Source organism: Canis aureus, chromosome X (assembly GCF_053574225.1).
Source record: "Canis aureus isolate CA01 chromosome X, VMU_Caureus_v.1.0, whole genome shotgun sequence".
Taxonomy (NCBI): Eukaryota; Metazoa; Chordata; class Mammalia; order Carnivora; family Canidae; genus Canis; species Canis aureus.
In genome coordinates this window covers 108,824,720-108,843,769 of record NC_135649.1, presented here as the reverse complement: position 1 = coordinate 108,843,769, position 19,050 = coordinate 108,824,720, and the positions used below count along the sequence as shown (strand labels likewise).

The 19,050-nt window shown below is 42.5% G+C and overlaps 1 protein-coding gene across 10 annotated transcripts in view; it reads right to left on the bottom strand.

Moving 5' to 3' along the window:
• Window positions 1-19,050, bottom strand: part of SH3KBP1 (SH3 domain containing kinase binding protein 1) — a 339,190-nt gene that overhangs the window by 153,652 nt on the left and 166,488 nt on the right. For all 10 annotated transcript variants that reach the window (XM_077889066.1, XM_077889068.1, XM_077889065.1 and 7 more), the window contains one exon: window positions 9,271-9,374. In XM_077889066.1, the coding sequence (XP_077745192.1) occupies window positions 9,271-9,374 (104 nt within the window). The remainder of the gene's footprint in view (window positions 1-9,270; window positions 9,375-19,050) is intronic.

Here is a 19,050-nt window from a genome sequence, read left to right as displayed (position 1 = left end):
TTGCCAGAGGCAGGGGCTGGGTGTAGGTGAAGTAGGTGAAGGTGGTCAAAAGGTACAAAATTCTAGCTCTAAGATAAATAAATCCCAGGGATATTATGTGTAGTATGATGACTATAGTTAACAGTAGTGTATCATATATTTGAAAGCTAGTAAGAGAGTAGACCTTACAAAAAAATTCTAACTATGTGCGATGATGGATGGTAATTAAACCCATTGCTGTAATCAGATCACACTATATACTATACATGTATCAATTATGCTGTATGCCTAAAACTAATACCATGTTTTATGTAAATTATAGATCGAAAAAAAATTATTCAGATATAATTAAATGAGAATTTCCAACCAGCCTTTTCTTCTTTGAGAGGTAAGGGAACGTATTTTGAAAATTTTTAGAACACCAGAGAAATACTTAGTTTTTAAAAGTTTTTAAAATCGAGGCATAATTCATATAATGCACACATCTTAACAGTACAAGTCAATCAGTTTTCACATATGCACCCATGTAACCCACACCTCCATCAATGTACAGAAAACTGCCATCACTCCAGAAAATTCCCTATACCCCTTCCTAGTCAATCTACCTCCTCAGGTAACCACCCACCTGATTTCTATCGCCTATGATTGATTTCACCTTTTCTAGAACTTCATGTAAATGTTCTAACACATAGTTTTTCCTTTTGAATATTACCAGAAAAATACAAATTTTTTCTAGAAAACATCTTTTTCTATTAGTGGAATTGGTGAAAAAATGTTTTTAAAGGAACCACTCCCTGAAGGCATGAACACTTACATTATTTTCCATTTTAGTTGCTTTAAATAACCATCCCTGTTGATTTTGGGACATGAAAGCTGGTTGTGCTAAAGAGAAACAAGTGTTATCTAGGTCCTATATGCCTGGGCCAATATTTTCCCCCAATTCCTGTGTACTTCATTGTCTGATTACCTCTTTCAGGCAAGGCCACAACATTCCACATACATGGGAAAGTGATTTTTTATTCCCTCATTATTCTGAGAATAAGCCTATTCCACATGAAAGAGGCCCCTCAAAAGGAAAATTTGCAGAGTAATTCAAAGGGAAATTACTAAAGAAAACATATACAATTTCTATTTAAGACGTTAGCAAACTCTGCCCAACGAGACAGAGCTACATGCACAATTTGCCTCACAGTGGAAAGGGTTTTTTTTTTTTTAAATCTTAATTTTTTTATATATATATATATTTTTTTTTTTTACAATTTTTATTTATTTATGATAGTCACACAGGGAGAGAGAGAGAGAGGCAGAGACATAGGCAGAGGGAGAAGCAGGCTCCATGCACCGGGAGACTGATATGGGATTCGATCCCGGGTCTCCAGGATCGCGCCCTGGGACAAACGCAGGCGCCAAACCGCTGCGCCACCCAGGGATCCCAATTTTTTTTTTAAATTTATTATTTATGATAGTCACAGAGAGAGAGAGAGAGAGAGGCAGAGACACAGGCAGAGGGAGAAGCAGGCTCCATGCACCGGGAGCCGGACGTGGGATTCGATCCCAGGTCTCCAGGATCGCGCCCTGGGCCAAAGGCAGACGCCAAACCGCTGCGCCACCCAGGGATCCCTGGAAAGGGTTTTTGGTAGAACTTTTCTAGACATCCTTCAGCAACAGACAGTCCTGTCCTTCAAAATAGCTACAGGTTAATCTACAGGTCCCCAAATTCCAAAATGACTCTACGCTAAGGCCTTACTGTCATTCCAACTTGAAAATATGAACAAAGAGTAAATCAAACCATCAAGATAACCTCTTTCTGATGAATCAAGATCCTGAAGCTTTGTCCCGTCACTATTCCCAAGTGAGAAAATTGTCTACAGGGATGTGTTAATCTTAGAAAACCTGTCTGTAAGGAATCTTCCAATGGGGGTATTCCTTTAAAGTTCAGTGTGGGAGGCACCGCCACTTAGCTCATCAGCATTTTGTTGCCTGGCCAGCTTCTGCTTCCTTTACTCCACACCTGCCCTGGAAGCTTCCCAGGTCATCCCTGACTCCAGAGCAAGGCTGTACTAACACCCTGTCCTCACCACTCCAGACGAGCCCAGCGCCTTACACAATACACCCTGTGCTTGCTGAAATGATCAAAATACTTCTCACCTTCCAGGTGCCTGCGGTTGAAACTCCTCCTGTTCTAGGAAGCATCTTCTTCACCCTCGGGGAGCGCCTTTGTTTTTAAATTCCTTCCTCCTTTGTCAAGGCCAGCGTTTCCCACTCTTATACCATCTTGGGTTATTCATTAGCTTCTTAGCTGTGCAAATCTTAAGCTCCCTGACTATACCGAGCATGTTTCAAAGCAAAGATTCTGTTCAATAAATCTTTCAATCTCCACGAACACAGCTTTTGCCACAGAGCAGATATTTGAAAAATCCCATGGCTATGCAAATCTCTTACAAATAGATTTTAGCTTGCAAATATGTTGCTTTTATACAGTTGTAGTCTATTTTGTGTGCTGATGATTCTAATCTAATCACTTTTTCTTCTAATCGTGGCTGCCCTTTCCTTAACATGCTCTCTCACCTGTGCACATTACATCATCAGACGTGTCCACCCAAAGTTTTTTGAAGAAATGACTGTAGAGCAGCCTCAGTTCTTTGGATTATCACATTCTAATAAACAAATTTTTATATTAATGCTATCTCCTTTTTTTCTGAAAAGATAAACGCTTCTACAGCAAGGGGTGCCTTGATGGGTAAGAATTTGGGTATGCTTGGATCCCCTATTAATCACCTTTTATTTTTTTAATTAATTAATCAGCTTTTAAATGACCTTGACTTCTCTCAGGCAAGCATAAAACAAAAGGCATCTTTCTTCATATGCAAGTCTTTGAAGTTCTTAGACCAAGAAAAAAATGAGGAATACCTGCTATTTTGGGTCCCTGGACCCAGTTCCAATGTGTGTGGGGAGGGGGTGAGAGAAGTTTCCCCACACCAACAAGCAATTCTTCAGACATCAGTTGAGTGTCCTACCACTTAACTCAATTCTGACATTATCTACCCAGAGACAGCTCCATATCCCACAGGTTAAGAGCTCAGTCCTACAGGACTGCTCTGTTCTCCACCCCCTACTTTAGCACCAGTTGCAAGTCCAGGTTGTCACCCATACTTCTGATCCACTGGCTATAAATCAGAGGTTCCCATGATCCCCTCCTTGGGTTCAATTAATTTCCTAGAGTGGCTCACAGAACTCAGAGAAACATTTTACTTACCAGATCACTGATTTATTAGAAAAGGATATGATTCAGGAACAGTCCGATGGAAGAGATGCACAGGTCAAGGCACGGGGAAAGGGCGTGGAGCTTCCAGACCCTCTCCAGGCACCACTCTCCACGCACCTCCACATGTTCACCAACCCAGAAGCTCTCTGAATCCTGTCCTTTGGGGTTTCTACGGAGGCTTCATTACATAGGCATGGTTGATTGACTCACTGGCCACTGGCAACTGATTCGACCTCCAGCACCCACCCTCCCCAATGTCAGTGGGAGGGACTGAAATGTCCAACCCTCTAACCTACTGTTGGCTCCACTAGCAGTGGGGGGCTCCTTTGCTTAGGTGTTTCAAAGGTTACCCCATTAACATAACAAAAGACCCCTCTATTACTCTTTTAGGAAAGCCCAAGAGTTTTAGGAGCTCAGTGCCAGAAATGGGCCAGAGACCAGATTATATATAGTTCTCATTATAATTCACAATATCATAACTGCCCATCTGTACCCACAAATGTTGTCTGATTAAGTTAAAGTTCTGAAGAATTTCAACAACCCATTTAACTCGAGTTGAGAGAACCAAACCCACTGTTTTGGGTGCGAGGTGATGCCTAAGTTTCTTGAAAGTACAAGTTACCATCTTTGCAAACTCTAAGGCCAGGTCAGGCTTTAAATCTGAAATTAAGACCATTGGTCTCCAGCGAGCCTGACTAGGGACCACTGAAAAATACCACAAAAACAAACCACAAAGAACAAATAAAAGCTAGAATCTCTGAATATCCCTTGGGTCACCACAGAGAGACTGGCTGACACCAAGGTCATCCCAACACAAGAAGAAAAGTAGCTCCTTTCCCAGGCTCTAGGTAACACAGACAGGGAAACGAAGAGGTTTCAATGCCCTTTGCAAAAAAAAAAAAAAAAAAAAAAAGGCCAACAAGCCAAGTTTGAAACTCCAGAGGCCTTCAAATGCCATTTCTCCTGACGAGCTTGTCTATATGCCATCTCTGGCCTTATAATTAGAATTCCGTCTGCACTGATCAGTCTTTTCCACTCTGGACAAAAGCAGCACAAGTGTATATTTACAGTGATTTCTTTAAAAAAAATCTAAGAACTCAGTCTGCAATTTTTTCTTTCAAACTGGTAGCCTGGTTCCTTTAGGTTTGCAAATATGAACCTAATGATGAGAGTAGAGGCACTATCTCTAGCCAGTAGGCAGAAGCATTCTAAATGCTGTTTAGAGGAAGGTAACTTTGCCAGGTGCCCTGAGCCCGGACAGCCCTGCATTCCCCATTCCTTCTCTGAGCCATCTGCATGGGCCCCTCTGGGGTGAGCTCTCCGGGCTAGCAGCCAATTCAGGCCAGATAAGGGTTGGGCTATGTCTACCCAAACCCACGTAAGCCCACTGCTCTGTTAGACCACCATGTGGTCACAGAGCTCAAAAAATATGTAAGTGTGAAGAGAAAGTCAGTGGTGAGAAAGGATAATGGTGAACGATGTGAAAGTTAAAAAAAAAAAAGGAAAAAAACCTGCTGCCAAATTAGGTGTGGATGAGACAACCAGAAGACACTGGGGGCAGTGGACTGTAGAACTTTATTTAGAAGGAATGGGGACTCTGATTCCTTCCTTTGTGTTGTTGTCAATCCATTTTTTTAAAAAGTGATGGAAATCATGAAGGAGGCAACATGGAGGCAGAGAGGACATAACTCAAACCAGCAAACCTGCATTTAAGAAGAACAACTTGACTCTATGAACTTATGGTGACAAACGGCAAATGAATGCACATTTTCATATTTTATGGCAAAATTAAATAGGATATATATTATCTTTTTTAGGATACATAGTATCTTAATAAAATTGTCTTAATTAAATAAGATATATATATCTAATTAAATTAATATATACAAAATATCATGTTTTACGATTCTTTTTTTTATTCTTTTTTTTTAAAGATTTTTTATTTATCCATTCATAGAGACACACAGAGAGAGAAAGGGGCAGAGGCACAGGCAGAGGGAGAAGCAGGCTCCACGCAGGGAGCCTGACGTGGGACTCAATCCAGGGTCCCCAGGATCAAACCCCGGGCCGCAGGCAGCGCCAAACTGCTGCGCCACCGGGGCTGCCCTACGATTGATTCTCTACTTGATTCAACCTTTTTCAACAAACCAGTCCATACCCCCAAAATCCTCTGAAGAGTTGTCTGGGGGTTTTTGCTCCTTTAGGGAAAGGGGTGTGTGTGCATTTGTGTGGGTGTATAGCTTTGGGATACTGTAGGATCAATCTATTAATCACTCAATAAAAATATAACATATTTATACACACATACACAACATCACCTATTATACTTTTATTGCCCGATAGACTGATTGGTTTCATAGTCTTGAAAAGCTAATACTATGGTCTTACCTCAATCTGTCCCTATGACTGAAGAGTTTTTATTGATTTGGGATGTTAATTAATTTCCAGTGGAATGAGAAAATATCCACTGGCATTTATACATCCATTATAAAAAGGCATATTTTACATTATGGCCAAGTATCTGCAATATTACAAGTAAATTGCCATAATGGGAAAATTCATTTTTTGATAATGTAATTTTTTAACATGGTTTAAAAGGCCAACCTTTACATTTTGTTTTACATAAATATCTGAGGCTACATATCTTTCCTTTTTCCTCTGTGAAGCAAGCCCATCATGAAATCTAGCATGGAACTGGTGGCGAGTGAACAGGACGCTGGTCCTGCAGGTGGCAGGGACGTCCTACATCATCACTGAAAGAAGAATAATACCTGCAATCCCTCCTCTCCTTCAGCGATCCATGCCTGCTTTCTCTACAGCCAACAGGCAGGCAAGGGCAGGCACTATCTCCCAGAAATGTGTTAATAATCTTCCTTATTTTGATTTGTATTACATAAAACATTATTACAACATTAAAGGAAAAACTGTCTTCTGTGACACAACCAGTTTTAAGTCTTGTTCCCTTTCAGTCTTTAATCACATGTGCGGAGATATATTTTACATGGCTATGTCCTAATGTATGCAATTTTGTGTCCTGATCGTTCATTTATTTTGCAAAAAAAAAATCTTTTCAGACTTCCATTTATTCATTTACTTATTCAGCAAGCATTTATTAAAGTACATACTAGGTTTCAGGCACTCTTTCAGGTACCACGTATGTAAAGATAGATCAAGACAAGATCCCGCTGTTGAAAAGCTCTCAGGTTAGCAGAATTTAACAGAAAATTACCTTGCACATTATTGTAATAAATATAGATTTAAAGACCTCTGGGTTTACCATCTTAATGTCTTCACGATCTTCTAGCTGGATAATATCACTTAATTCACATAACTATTCTCTCTCTTGATTATTTTTCATTATCACAAGCAATTAACTCAATTCACATATTCTTTTTCTGTTAACCATTTTCTTTGGATAAATTCCTGGGAGTGTGCTTACTGGCTCACAGGATGTTAATTCAGATTTGTGCAGCTCTTGCCATACCCTGCTAAATAGCTGCATATTAGGATCATAAAGATATACAAAGTTACCACACTTCTCGGTATTACCAACAGTCTTACCACAAAATGTTTTCTTAGGATTCTCAAAAGCAGGAGCTGTTATCATCTTAATTTACATTTATTTAATTAATAGCAGTGTGGAACATTTCTTCATGGTAAAGGTTTTTCTTTCTCTTTGTGGGACTTGTATTTATGACAGATTTATCTACCACTTATCATCGTTACAGTATCTTCCTAATATATTTTCATATGTGATATATATAATAACTTTTCATGATTTATTGCAAAATGTTTATTTGTTGTCCTCTGAGTTTGGTTTTTTTGTTATTGTTTTTGGGGTTTTCTTTAGCTAAACTTGCTTCAAATTATACCAAAATTTTAACTTTTTTAAAAAAAATTATTAGTCATACTGTTTATTATTCCCTTTGGAATTTCTCCCACGGATTCAGTCTTAAGAAATTTGTCCTTCTGGGAAGCCTGAGTCGCTCAGCAGTTGAATGTCTGCCTTCGGTTCAGGGCGTGATCCCAGGATCTGGATTGAGTCCCAAATCGGGCTCCCTGCGAGGAGCCTGCTTCTCCTTCTGCCTGTGTCTCCGCCTCTCTCTCTCTGTGTCTCTCATGAATAAATAAATAAAATCTTTAAAAAAAAAAAGAAATTTGTCCTTCTACCCCTGGCATAAATGTTCTACACTGTTGTCTGTTCATGTTTCATTTATTCAACTTTCAACAAATGTCTCCTATGTGTCCTGCTTGGCAACAGGGATAAAAAAAAAGATGAATGAGGGGTGTTTATGTGGCTCAGTTGGTTAAGTGTCCAACTCTTGATTTCAACTCAAGTCATAATCTCAGGGTTGTAAGATCAAGCACCTAGTCAGGCTCCACTTTGAGCATGGAGCCTGCCTAAGATTCTCTCTCTCCCTCTGCCCCTCCCCCCCACTCACACAGGTACTCTCTCTCTCTCAAAAAATGATGAATGAATGACATGTCAATACAAATTCTCCAAAACTGAGAAATAGGCAATAGAGGTTACTTTGTGCCCTCCCAGTGCCAATGGGAGTCCCAATAACTGATTCTTTAGAGGTACATATCTTTGTTTGACACCCTATTCACTATTTATGATTCCTTTAAAGTGGATGTTAACTGGCAGAACCAAGAGCGATGAGAATGATTCTGTTCAGATAGCAATAAAAATGAATCTTGACTGCCAGAGATGCAAGCGCCTTATTCCCTAGAAGAGACAATCTCAAAGGTTAGTTTATTGCCCTGTAGGATACTGTGTAGTTTTACATCTGACTTAGCAATCTTTTTTTAAAAAAAAAGGTTTTATTTATTTACTCATGAAAGACACAGAGAGAGAGAGAGGCAGAGACATAGGCAGAGGGGAAAGCAGACTCCCCACAGGGAGCCCATTGCGGGACTTGATCCCAGGACCCTGGGATCACGACCTGAGCCAAAGGCAGACGCTCAACCACTAAGCCACCCAGGTGCCCTGACTTAGCAATCTTAATCAAGTATTTTCCTTTTTAGTTATAAATATTTTGCTCTTCCACAATTCTCTTTGAGCCAGCCATACCATCTTGCACATCCCCTTGTTAACAGGTTAAATAAGGCTTTGACGCATGCTCATTTTATGTTTGTAGGGGCATCAGGGAATCTGGTGGCTAGCATCAGCCCTGCTATTTGGACCCACATCACAGTTCACTTAATCTCCTCCTTGACTTCTAGCTTCCTTTTTATTTTTTATTTTTTGTAAACCATGGGTTTCTATAAGGTCAAATGGTACTCATGAAACCAAAGCTACCAGAGAACTGTATTTCTATAGAGAGGTACATGTGTTGAATCAGAATGAATGATCAGGTTCCAGGTCTGAAGTCCAGGATTGCCCAGAGTGGGAGAGTGGAGCCTGAGAAGCCTGTGCCAGTGTGTGGGGAGCCAGGACCAAGCAGGAATAAGAGAATGTGGTGCAGTGGAGAGAACAGGGTCTCCAGCCAGGTGGACCTGGCTCCAACCCTCAGCCTTAACTCTTCTAGGGCCTCTTTAGCCTCTTTTCTCATCCACAAGTTGAAGTGCTTGTGATAGGCCATCCAATGGGCTCATGTATAAAGAACCTTGTCATGCCTATCACATACCAGTCTTCTATAAGAGTCACTTCTTTTCTTTCCCTTTGAATCCAGTGTCCCCCAGGATGAAAACCAAATTCACCCTCTAGAGATGGCTCAGGGTCACTCTGGATAGCCAGAGTCTACTAGCAATTGAAGCAGAGGAGAAAAGGCTGTGGCAGTGGACTGGAAACCCAGAAGCACCGAGCACACCATGTGAGAAAGACCATAATTTCAAATGGCCCACACCTGCTCCTCGTGGGCTTGGCAGCATTCCTCTCTGGGAATCCTTTCCTTTGAGAAGAGACTCAACCTGATAGCGTGTAAGGTCTTGTTAAGCTCTAGCATCCGCCACAGCAAGGTCAACCAGGGGTGGGTCCTGACAGCCCACAGGAAATCACCTGCCCACCCACCTGGCACACTTACCTCTCCTACCACCTCTATGATGTCGCCGACTTTCAGCTCAAGCTCATCGTCATTCTGGGGCAGGTAGCTGAATGCCACCTGGCAACGGCGCCTCCGTCGCTCGCCTGGATGGGAAAAGCAAAATATTTAGATATAGCTCTTGTCTCAAAATTAGATTTTTAAAGAGAGGCTTCCTAGGCATGCAGGCAAATTAAGCTGACTTGTCTCAAATATGCTCTCTGGGACATGGCTAGAGGCACGGCAGCCCTGGTCTCAGAGAGAGAGGCAGTAGAAAGCAGAGCAATGCTTCTTGGTCTTTTAAAAGCTGCTGGGTCAGAAAGGCATGGATATGAGAAACTGATCCGTTGGTGCAGAAGGCAAAAACCCCACCCCTGAAGCGCTGGAGCACAGTGTTGCCTTAAACGCTTTTCCACGGATGGGGCTTTGTATTTTGCTGTTGTTGACTTTTAATGAAAGCTGATGTGATGTAGAATAAAAAGAATGGTCTGCTTCTAATGCTAGCAAGACAGAGGAAATTTTCCCCAAATGTGCAAAGGAAAAGATAAAGTAGCCTGGCCTTTTTCTTACTAATCAGCACCCTTTCAACATGCTGGAACTCAGGCCTGATAAGCAAAGGCTAGTTAGATTTCAGCCCGCCCTTGGTGCCATTTCAAATGCCCCACAGGGGTTCAACAGATCCACTTCGTTCCACTCCCTTCTGTCCCAGGGGACCCATTAGCAGGATCCCTGGCTGCTCACACAGAGCCAACCCAGGCAAATCAAGATAAAAGCCAGGACCACACTTCACTTGACCGGAGGACACTGAAGGTTCCAGCATCTCGCTCATCCTGAGGAGCCCAACTGGGAGGCCCAGGCTTAGAGCTGGTTCAGGTACAGAAACAACTGTCCACACCACAGACATGCCCTGTGGGCAGAAAGAACATGCATGTGGTATGTACGATAGGGTGGGGTAGGGGGACAGACGAAGAGACGGCAGTGGCGGCCCAAGCCAGGGAGAGGTGGATAGCAGAGAAGTGAGACCAGCATTGCTCCGAAGTTTGTTGCTCAAGGCTCACCACCTCATATTGTTCCCTCCTGTCACCACATGGCCTAGAAAACCAAAGCGATCAACGACCTCAAGGAAACACATTTAGAAATGCTGCCATTCTTTTTGGATACTGCCTACAGTGATTCTTTTCCTTTTCTAGTCCTTTCCCAGAGAAAGCAAATCCCTGCGGGAGTGATCCCAGGCCACACTAAGGCCCCACGCGGCATGACATCACACAAAGGGGAAGGTCTGCTACATCGGATGTGCTCACTGATCAATATGTCTCAAAAGCCAGCGGCCTAGTTCTCTCTGTTCTATTTTTCTCTGCCTGCATCTCACTAGGGCAAGAACCGAGTCGAACAGAAGGAAGGGGGCTGAGGTTCAGAATCAATATCTTGTCTAATCACATCTCTGGTGACTATACAAATACACTCCACACCTTCGTGCAAAACCACAAGCCACCTGGTCCTGAGGGAGAACAAATGCAGAGCTCCTGGGCCCTGCCAGCTGCTGACTGCACTGTCTGAAGGCCAAGGGTTAGCCATGGAGGGCTCGGCTCTCCCAAGCAGTGAGGGCCCATCCCAGCTGGCTTCTCCCCAGGGTGGGACAGGCAGGGAGGGGGGATTGGGGAAGAGTGGTACTCCAGAGCAAAGAATTCCACTGTGGCTCCATGGCTTCCAATGCAACAGGAGGCAAATTCAGCAATCTGTGTTATAATAGGTACGGACTCCTCATTCTAGCACAGAAGGTCTGGACAACGAGGCGATCTCGGCACCCATCTCCTACTCCCTGTGACTTCCCTGCCCCCATACATATACCTCTTATTATAAATCGGTAAGAGCTTTTATTTGCTAGATGTTATATTAAAAGCAAACTCTGCACATACAAATCTGAACAGAGAACAAGTAAACATGACACATCTCTGAAACCTAACACTCACAACCACAGAAGTCACCAGGCCTGACCAAAGCTATTTGAAAATAACATCTGAAGGCCCAGTGTTGGCTGAGATCATGAAACACAGTTATATGTAATTTCCTATTTTCACAAAACCCTCTGTAAGAAACAGCATCTAACCCAATGCTACACAAATGGCAAAAGAGAGAGTGATGTATTCTTCAAGGATAGACTAACGCCTCAGACTCAGGACCTGGAACAGAATAATCAGATTTCTCTGGAACCAGATCTCTGCATCAGATTCCTATAACGCCCTGTCTGGTATCAGGAAGAATGACACGTTTACTAGTTTCCATCTGCCAGACTAATCGATATTTCTTAAAAGCCTCTAAGAAGGTTGCTTCACTGGTGGCATAAAGTCCAATCAAACACATCACCAACATACAGGATCAGGAAAAGTGAGCCCTGCAGTGAGGTATCCAGAGGCTGCCGAAGGTAAAGGCCACCTGACCAGACCCCAGGCAGAAACAGTTACTCCCTTTGGCGCTGGGATAGCTTGTGATCTTCTCTAAAGCACTTCTGGTATCCATCATCCAATCTCATCCTGCCAACCACGTGAGTTAGAAAGAAAAAGAGAGGAGCCAGAATGAGCAACCATTTAGCAAGTGAGAAAATCAGGGTTCCATGTCTTATTCAAGGACATCAAGCTAGTGAGCAGCAGTATCTCCTCAGCCTGAGTCAGAGCTGTCCCCTAATGCTGGATGAACCAATTCTGTTCAAGTCTTGTCCCAGGTTCTCTGCAATCTGTATTTAACTGCTTCCTGTAACACTGGGTGACACAGCCTTAGATTTTCACCCATATTCCTGGATTGCTGCTTTGCCAGGCCTCAATTTCTGCACATCACCATTCCGATTTCTTGCCAGATCTACCCAATCTAAAACCCAGTTCAAGGTGGGTGACTGATGTCAGGAGACACTACATTTCAGCTGCCTCTGTCCAAACAAAATTTGAGGGACTTTAAGGATGTCATTTGCCTTATTTCCCCCTCCTGGCATTTCAGTGATGTTTACTAGTCAGTTTTGACCGTCCTTGAGGAGGTATATAGACAATATTGTCATCTCCTTTTAATAGCTGGTAAAAACTGGAGAAACACTAGGATGACTTGCCCAAGGCCGTGGTTTAGAATCCCTGAATTTGAGCTACCACATTCACACTCAGAGCCCGGTCCACATGAACTCAAGATTTCACACATTACTTTGGGCTTTTTTTTTCTATGGGATAAACTGAGTCTTGAAAGAAAATTTAAATGCATTTGCTGATCGTGGCCAACCATACAAATCACTATTAGAACAACTAGAAAGAGGAGAGAACATATGTTTTTCCTCCTTCATGTGACGGTCATTGCCACCATCCTTTGTCCCTGTGTGTGTCTTCTAGGCAGGACCACTTAGCTTCTAAGACATAACTACAAAAAGTAACAAACATAAGTTTTATGGATATACGTGCAAATGTGTGTGCTTACATGGTCTGCCAAAAAATGAATGGATAAGGCAGATGTCACAGGGTGTATCTGACATGTCTCTCCTTTATTGCCACACTGTATGATGGCCACAAAATGCCAGTGCCTCACCATGCATTCACAGGTGGAAACATAGGCATGGGGATGGCAAGGCAAGCATACTCCCAATTCCCGCTCTAGGGCCTCATGTATTCCTGCCCTTACATTCAGAACCAGCTTGGTTTAATAAGACAATACCAGCTAGCATTTATTGATCACTTATTGTGTCTAAATACTGAAAGTAATAGCCCTAATGGCACGAAGCTAAGCACCATGTATAGATGACCCCACTTAATCCTCATACTGAACCTCCTATTTACAAACAAGAAGAAACACCGAGATTGAGTGTTTTACCAGAGGTCTTACAGCCCCAGAGCCACTGCCTCCCATGTCTGACTGTTCTTAAGAACTCTCAGCTATGGGTCTTGAGACTACAGAGAGGACTCGCTGGGCCATGTGGGACGTGGTAAAAATGTGAAACCAGGAAGTGAAAAACCACAAATCAGGAGCATTTCCTTACAGCTGCTGGATACTGAGGCTATTGCTGCTGGATATTTTAATGAGATAAAACTGGTTGGAAGGAGAGGGAACAAAGTATACTCACTCACACTCTCTAAAAATGACAGAACAGAAACTAAGAAGGGCACTATGACCCATCCTTAGAAACAGCACACTCTATTTTAGAGCCTTCTAGGGTCTTACATGTGAAAACTTTACTAGGCCGATTCATTCAATGACCACAAAAATATAACAACAATGCAGTGGTTGAAAAAGGTCTTTGGCTCAACTGAAAGCTTTCAACAAGCACACAGCCTATTTTTTTTTTATATCACATACCTCCTATGACAGAACACCAGTATGACTACAAGGGTCTAAATCATTTGAGATTTTCAAGGAACCCACTAAATCAAATGGATCCTTGCTGCATGCCTAGGGCACATGGCAGGATCCTGAGATCATACTGCAAGAGAGAAAACATTGACAAAGGTCAAAAAGAAAATTAGAAGCCCCAGATCTTGTTTCCAGGGTTACTTCGGGCATTTTCTCCAGACATGGCCTGGGGACCATCTACCTGTGTCAGGAGGTTGAAATGCAGGGAAGGCCTATGGAACTATATTCTATGGGTATTGGGGTCAATGACCTGCACATAATTCTGACTCACCAAGTGACACTACCCACAAAAATCTAAACCTCAGTAATGAATCAGTACCACTAATTCCAGGTGACAATGGGTGACAGTGACTGACAAGGAGAAAACACCTTGAGGGAACAGGTGATCCCCCTTTAGAGGACTCTAACCAGTGGTTCTTGCTCTTGGCTGCATATTGAAATCACCTGGGGAGCTTTCATAATCTAAATAGCAGTCCCAGAGGAACTAGGTCTCCACAGAATAATAGCTTCTTCCAGGGCTGGGGCAAAGAGAACACAAAGTGAGAACAGAATATCCACTAATGCTAACACCAGTGAAGTGCTCAAACACTTGAGGGCTACTTTCAAAAGGACACAGAGATCAGATGCTTGACGAGGCTTCCACTGGCCAAATCTGGGACAGTGGCAGCATGTACTGAGGGTTGTATTATCACTTATTAATTTCCAAAATAATTCATGAACCCAGGCTGATTAGTTCAAGAGGTAGCTAGGTTCATAGCTACCTAGCTTGGTGAACTGATTAGATAGATAGGTACAGGGCAAGAAGCAAAAGCTCTCCATTAGGAAAAGCATGTCAGCTGATAAATACAGAAATGATAGAAACAGACAACCGCAATTTTATAAGCATCATGGCCAGAATCAATGGTTGCTAAAACCACTGGGTGAAAGCTTGTTGGGGATTAGGATGTGTAAAGAGTCTCAGAGTATCTCCCCACAGAGTATTCATTAATTACAAAAGGAAAATGGTCCCCTTAGAATAGAGAAACCAGATAGACACAGTCTTAAAGCTCACACTGCCAATAATGGGACTCCTTACGTGGCACGTGGAAAAAGACTTAACATCACCTACAGAATGCTTCTGCCCCAAACATTTACCCTAAATCTGACCATGAGAAAACACTCATGCAAATCCAAAACGATGACAGTCTACAGAAACTGATCTAATTTAAAAAAAAAAATATTTCTTGGGCAGCCCAGGTGGCTCAGTGGTTTAGCGCTGGCTTCAGCCCAGGGCCTGATCCTGGAGACCTGGGATCGAGTCCCCCGTCAGGCTCCCTGCATGGAGCCTGCTTCTCCCTCTGCCTGTGTCTCTGCCCCCCCCCCCCTCTCTCTCTCTCATGAATAAAATCTTTTTAAAAAATCTTTCTTAAATCACGATCACATACAATTTTTTAAAGACTACTGTTTTAGAAGCTGTTTCAGATTTAAAAAGAGTAAAGAGATACAACAACTAAATATCATGTGATCCTTAATTGCACTTGGGGTTTTTTTTAAGGTGATAAAGGGCATTATTGGGAGAACTGAGGAAATCTGAATATGGACCAATGCTAGATAATAGCATTATATTAATGTTATATTTCCTGCATGTGCTCACTCTATTGCAGTTACAGAGGAGAATGTCCTGGTTCCAAAGTATTTAGGATCAAGCGTCTTGATATCTGTAACTTACTTTCAAATTGTTTAAGGGAAAAAAGAGTGTGTGTGTGCAAGCGTGCATGGGCATGTTGGTGTGTGTACATATACATATACATATACATAGAGGGAGAAAACAAACATGGCAGGATGCTAATAGTGGGTGAATCTGGATGGGTGTTCACTGTAATACTGTTATTGACTTTTCTGTACATTTGAAATGTTTCTAAATAAAAATTTTAGGGGAGGGGAAAGGAAAAAAATATAAGTTCCCTGGCCCCACCCTTTATCAATGGTCTGGGGTGCAACAGTCCGGGCATCTGTATTTTAAGAGCTCCTCAAGCGGATCTAACAGAGTCAGGGGCAAGAGACATCTAGACAGATTGGTTGTTCAAAAATAAATGGAATTTTCCAGGAACATGCTATACGGGTTCTACATTCAGTTTCCTCTCCCAAGGGGAAGAAAAATCAAACTCGTCTGGTGATATCAGGCTAATACATACCCCAGGTGAATGGTGCCATGCTGTAATTTTAATTTCATAGGACTTCAGAAAAGTCTTACCAAACAGCCTCTAGCTCTGAAAATGTGCTCCTGGGAGGACGGAGGATGGAAAAGATGGCGGTCTCTGCTATGATTCATTAGCCACCAGTGCTGGGGGTGCAGCAACCCCCCGACTTACTGAGCACATTCCAGATTCCCAAAGAGGCTGTTCTTGAGTCAGAAACCTCAATTTATGCAAAAGGCTAGGCTTCCTATTTCAAGATGGAAAGACAATGCAAAGTAAACTAAATACATGTGGAGAATCACCCCCTTATACTAGAAACATCCAGTGGATCTGGGGTGCAAGGGAAGAGAGAAAGTTGAATGACTGATCTTGCCAGACCCAGCATCATACCGTTTTCTGGGAAAATTCTCACTCCTTATCCTGTTTCAATGTAACATACATAGCTCAGAGGAAGAGGAGGACACTTCTGAGGTTGGTGGCATGCTAGAAAAATGAGGAACTTCTGGGTCTTTCTTGCCAAACCCCTCTGGCTGTGGCTGGACTGTTACAGTGGAAACGTACAATATTTAATTAACCAGCACTGTTTGGTCCCTGGAGATGAGCCTCCTTGATTCTCTTAGGGCTGCCTATAATCAACATCTTTGCATGGCAGAAAACAGTAAATCCATTTATTTGCCTGCTACTTCAAAGGGAAGGTTCATCTGAAAAGAGGTTATAGCTATGCCAGTGCTCATTTGTTCCCAATTCTACCAGAATACAGGAGGAAAATATAGAATCGGTAGGGAACCATTTATTAGGGCCTTGAAGCCATGACTGGTGTGGAAAGGGAGGCAGGTAAAGTCAAAAGTCACATAAGGAAAATCAACTAAGTCCTGTTGGAGATGAAAGAGACAAATATTGACGAGGTGTCTGCTGTGTCAAGAACCATGCTAGGCATGTTACAAGTTCTTGCACCAATCCTGTAAGGTTAAGGATGCTGGCCCCATCTTCATAAATGGGCACAGACAGACTGGATAACTTGTATGAGGGACACAAGTTAAATAAGTTGTGGTCTACAGCCCTCTTTCTTCCACAAAGCCAGGGTAATACCAGGAAGGCAGATTAGATGTGCATTTCTGGGGAACTTTGGATGATGCTCTCAGGAGGAGAACTTCCCCACAGGAAGTTTCTGGACACAGAAATGACTACAAGATGTGATGAGGGCAGTGCTGTAGGGAGAAGTGGCTGGTGTGTGGGGGGGTGCAGAATACCTTGGCGGAGGGAGCCTAGAAGCAGGCAGATAGCCCAACAGAAGACAATGAAAGACAACAGTCATGAAAAACATGATGGAAGGAATCATATACACAGGGAAAGAGAGGCAGATACACAGTATCATTAGTTGATGTGTTTCAATTGCTCTCTTGGCAGCCAGCGCCCCTCTCTCACTTGTCTTTGATCCCCAGCACCTAGTTTGGGCCCTGTTAGAGCAGACAGTCCATTCTTGATGGATTGATGGATGAATGAACTAATGAGTACCTATTCCATATTCTGTCTGTGGGTCACTGTTCTGTGAACAAAAATTTTCTAGACAGTCAAAGAGGCACTGGAAAAGGTCAGTGAGGGTGGAGGGAAAGAGTTAAAGCCTCAACTTTAACTCTTTAAAGTTGTGTTACAGTGGAAACGTACAGTATTTAATTAACCAGCACTGTTTGGTGTTAAACAGGGCACCCACCCACATGTGTTTAAAAGCCAATGCTGAAATGGTTAAGATGGTAAATTTTACTTTATGTGTATTTCACCACAATTTTTTAAAAAGCCAATACCACCTTGAATTGTTGCAGCTACAGAGATAGAAAGATGGTGGCCTGTCATCTTGCCATGGGGTCAAAAGTGCCGCCTTCTCCAACATTGCAGTCTGAAGCATGTGTGATATTAAACAATGTCTAATATACTCCTAAATGCTTTCTCCTAAGTTTATGGTCCACTGTCAATTATCCATACCAAATGACAGAGCAGGGATATATCTGAGCAGGAAATAACATATATTTGATTTTAAATTTAGTCCCATTAAAAGACAGAAAATACTTAAGTAGGGAGAGATGTATGTATAAGAAGGTTCAGGCAGGGCAGCAGTGTCTCTAATAGCAAATGCATCTATGCCCAGAGATCTACACAGGAAACATCCTGAATGTCCATTGAGAGGGACTGGCTGTGTGGTATATCCAGGCCACGGGAAACTAAGCAGCTCTTTAAATCGAACAAGCAGTTCTATATATACTAACATGGAAAAGGTGCCCCTAATAGGTTAAATTAAAAGAGAAAATCACATAATATGTGTAATATGCTCCCCACATTGCAAACACATACCCACTCCCTTCTTCCCTCTATAACCTCCACCCTGGACTCCAAGATTTACTCCTATCACTCAGAACGCAGTCACAGAGTATGCACTTGAGAAATGTTTATTAATGAATAAATGGATCCATTCAACATTCGATTAATATGTGAGGGCCTGATAGAATGAAATAAATGAAAGAAGGGGTGTGTGCATACAAGAACATGCTGGTACAGCACAGAAAAGGGTATGAAAGGGTATGCCCCAAATTAACAGTGGTATTTTTGGAAAGGGGGATTAGGAGAAAGTAAAGAGAGACTTGTGTAAATGTTTCTGCGAGTCACTTTGTTTTTACAAAGAGCATGTAATAATATACTGTGATAATTTTTAAAAAACCATCACAGTTGCCTATTAAAATAATTATCATGCATTGTGAAACTTATTTTTCTGATTAGGCTTTGATGACATTCATAGTAAAGTTAGTCTCTATTCTCCAAGTAAATAAATAAATACGAATTGGTTCAGACAGAAAGGTGGTTGTCATAGGCTGAATGCCAAGGGGTTGAGGGGTCTGAACTGGTTGTGGCTAGTCCGTGAGGACAACGGGAGGTGTGAGCCAGAGAAACGCCTCCATATCTGTAGTCCACACTACTATTACTCTGATCAGACGCTGTTAGAAAAGCCAAGGAGCCCCATCATATCCTATCAGTTCTGGATGCAAGCTCATTTTCCCTGGCCTGACTGCACAGGCCAGACAGCCGTCTCCCTCCAGGTAGTAGGGGCCGGCGGGGGTTAGCGGGGCTCTGTGTCCATCTTCTGAGCTTGCTCGCTCTCACTCACTCACTCACTCACTCACAGGAACACGTACACACCCAGCCGCGGGGGTGCCTCGTCTGGGCTCTGGGCTCCCCCGCC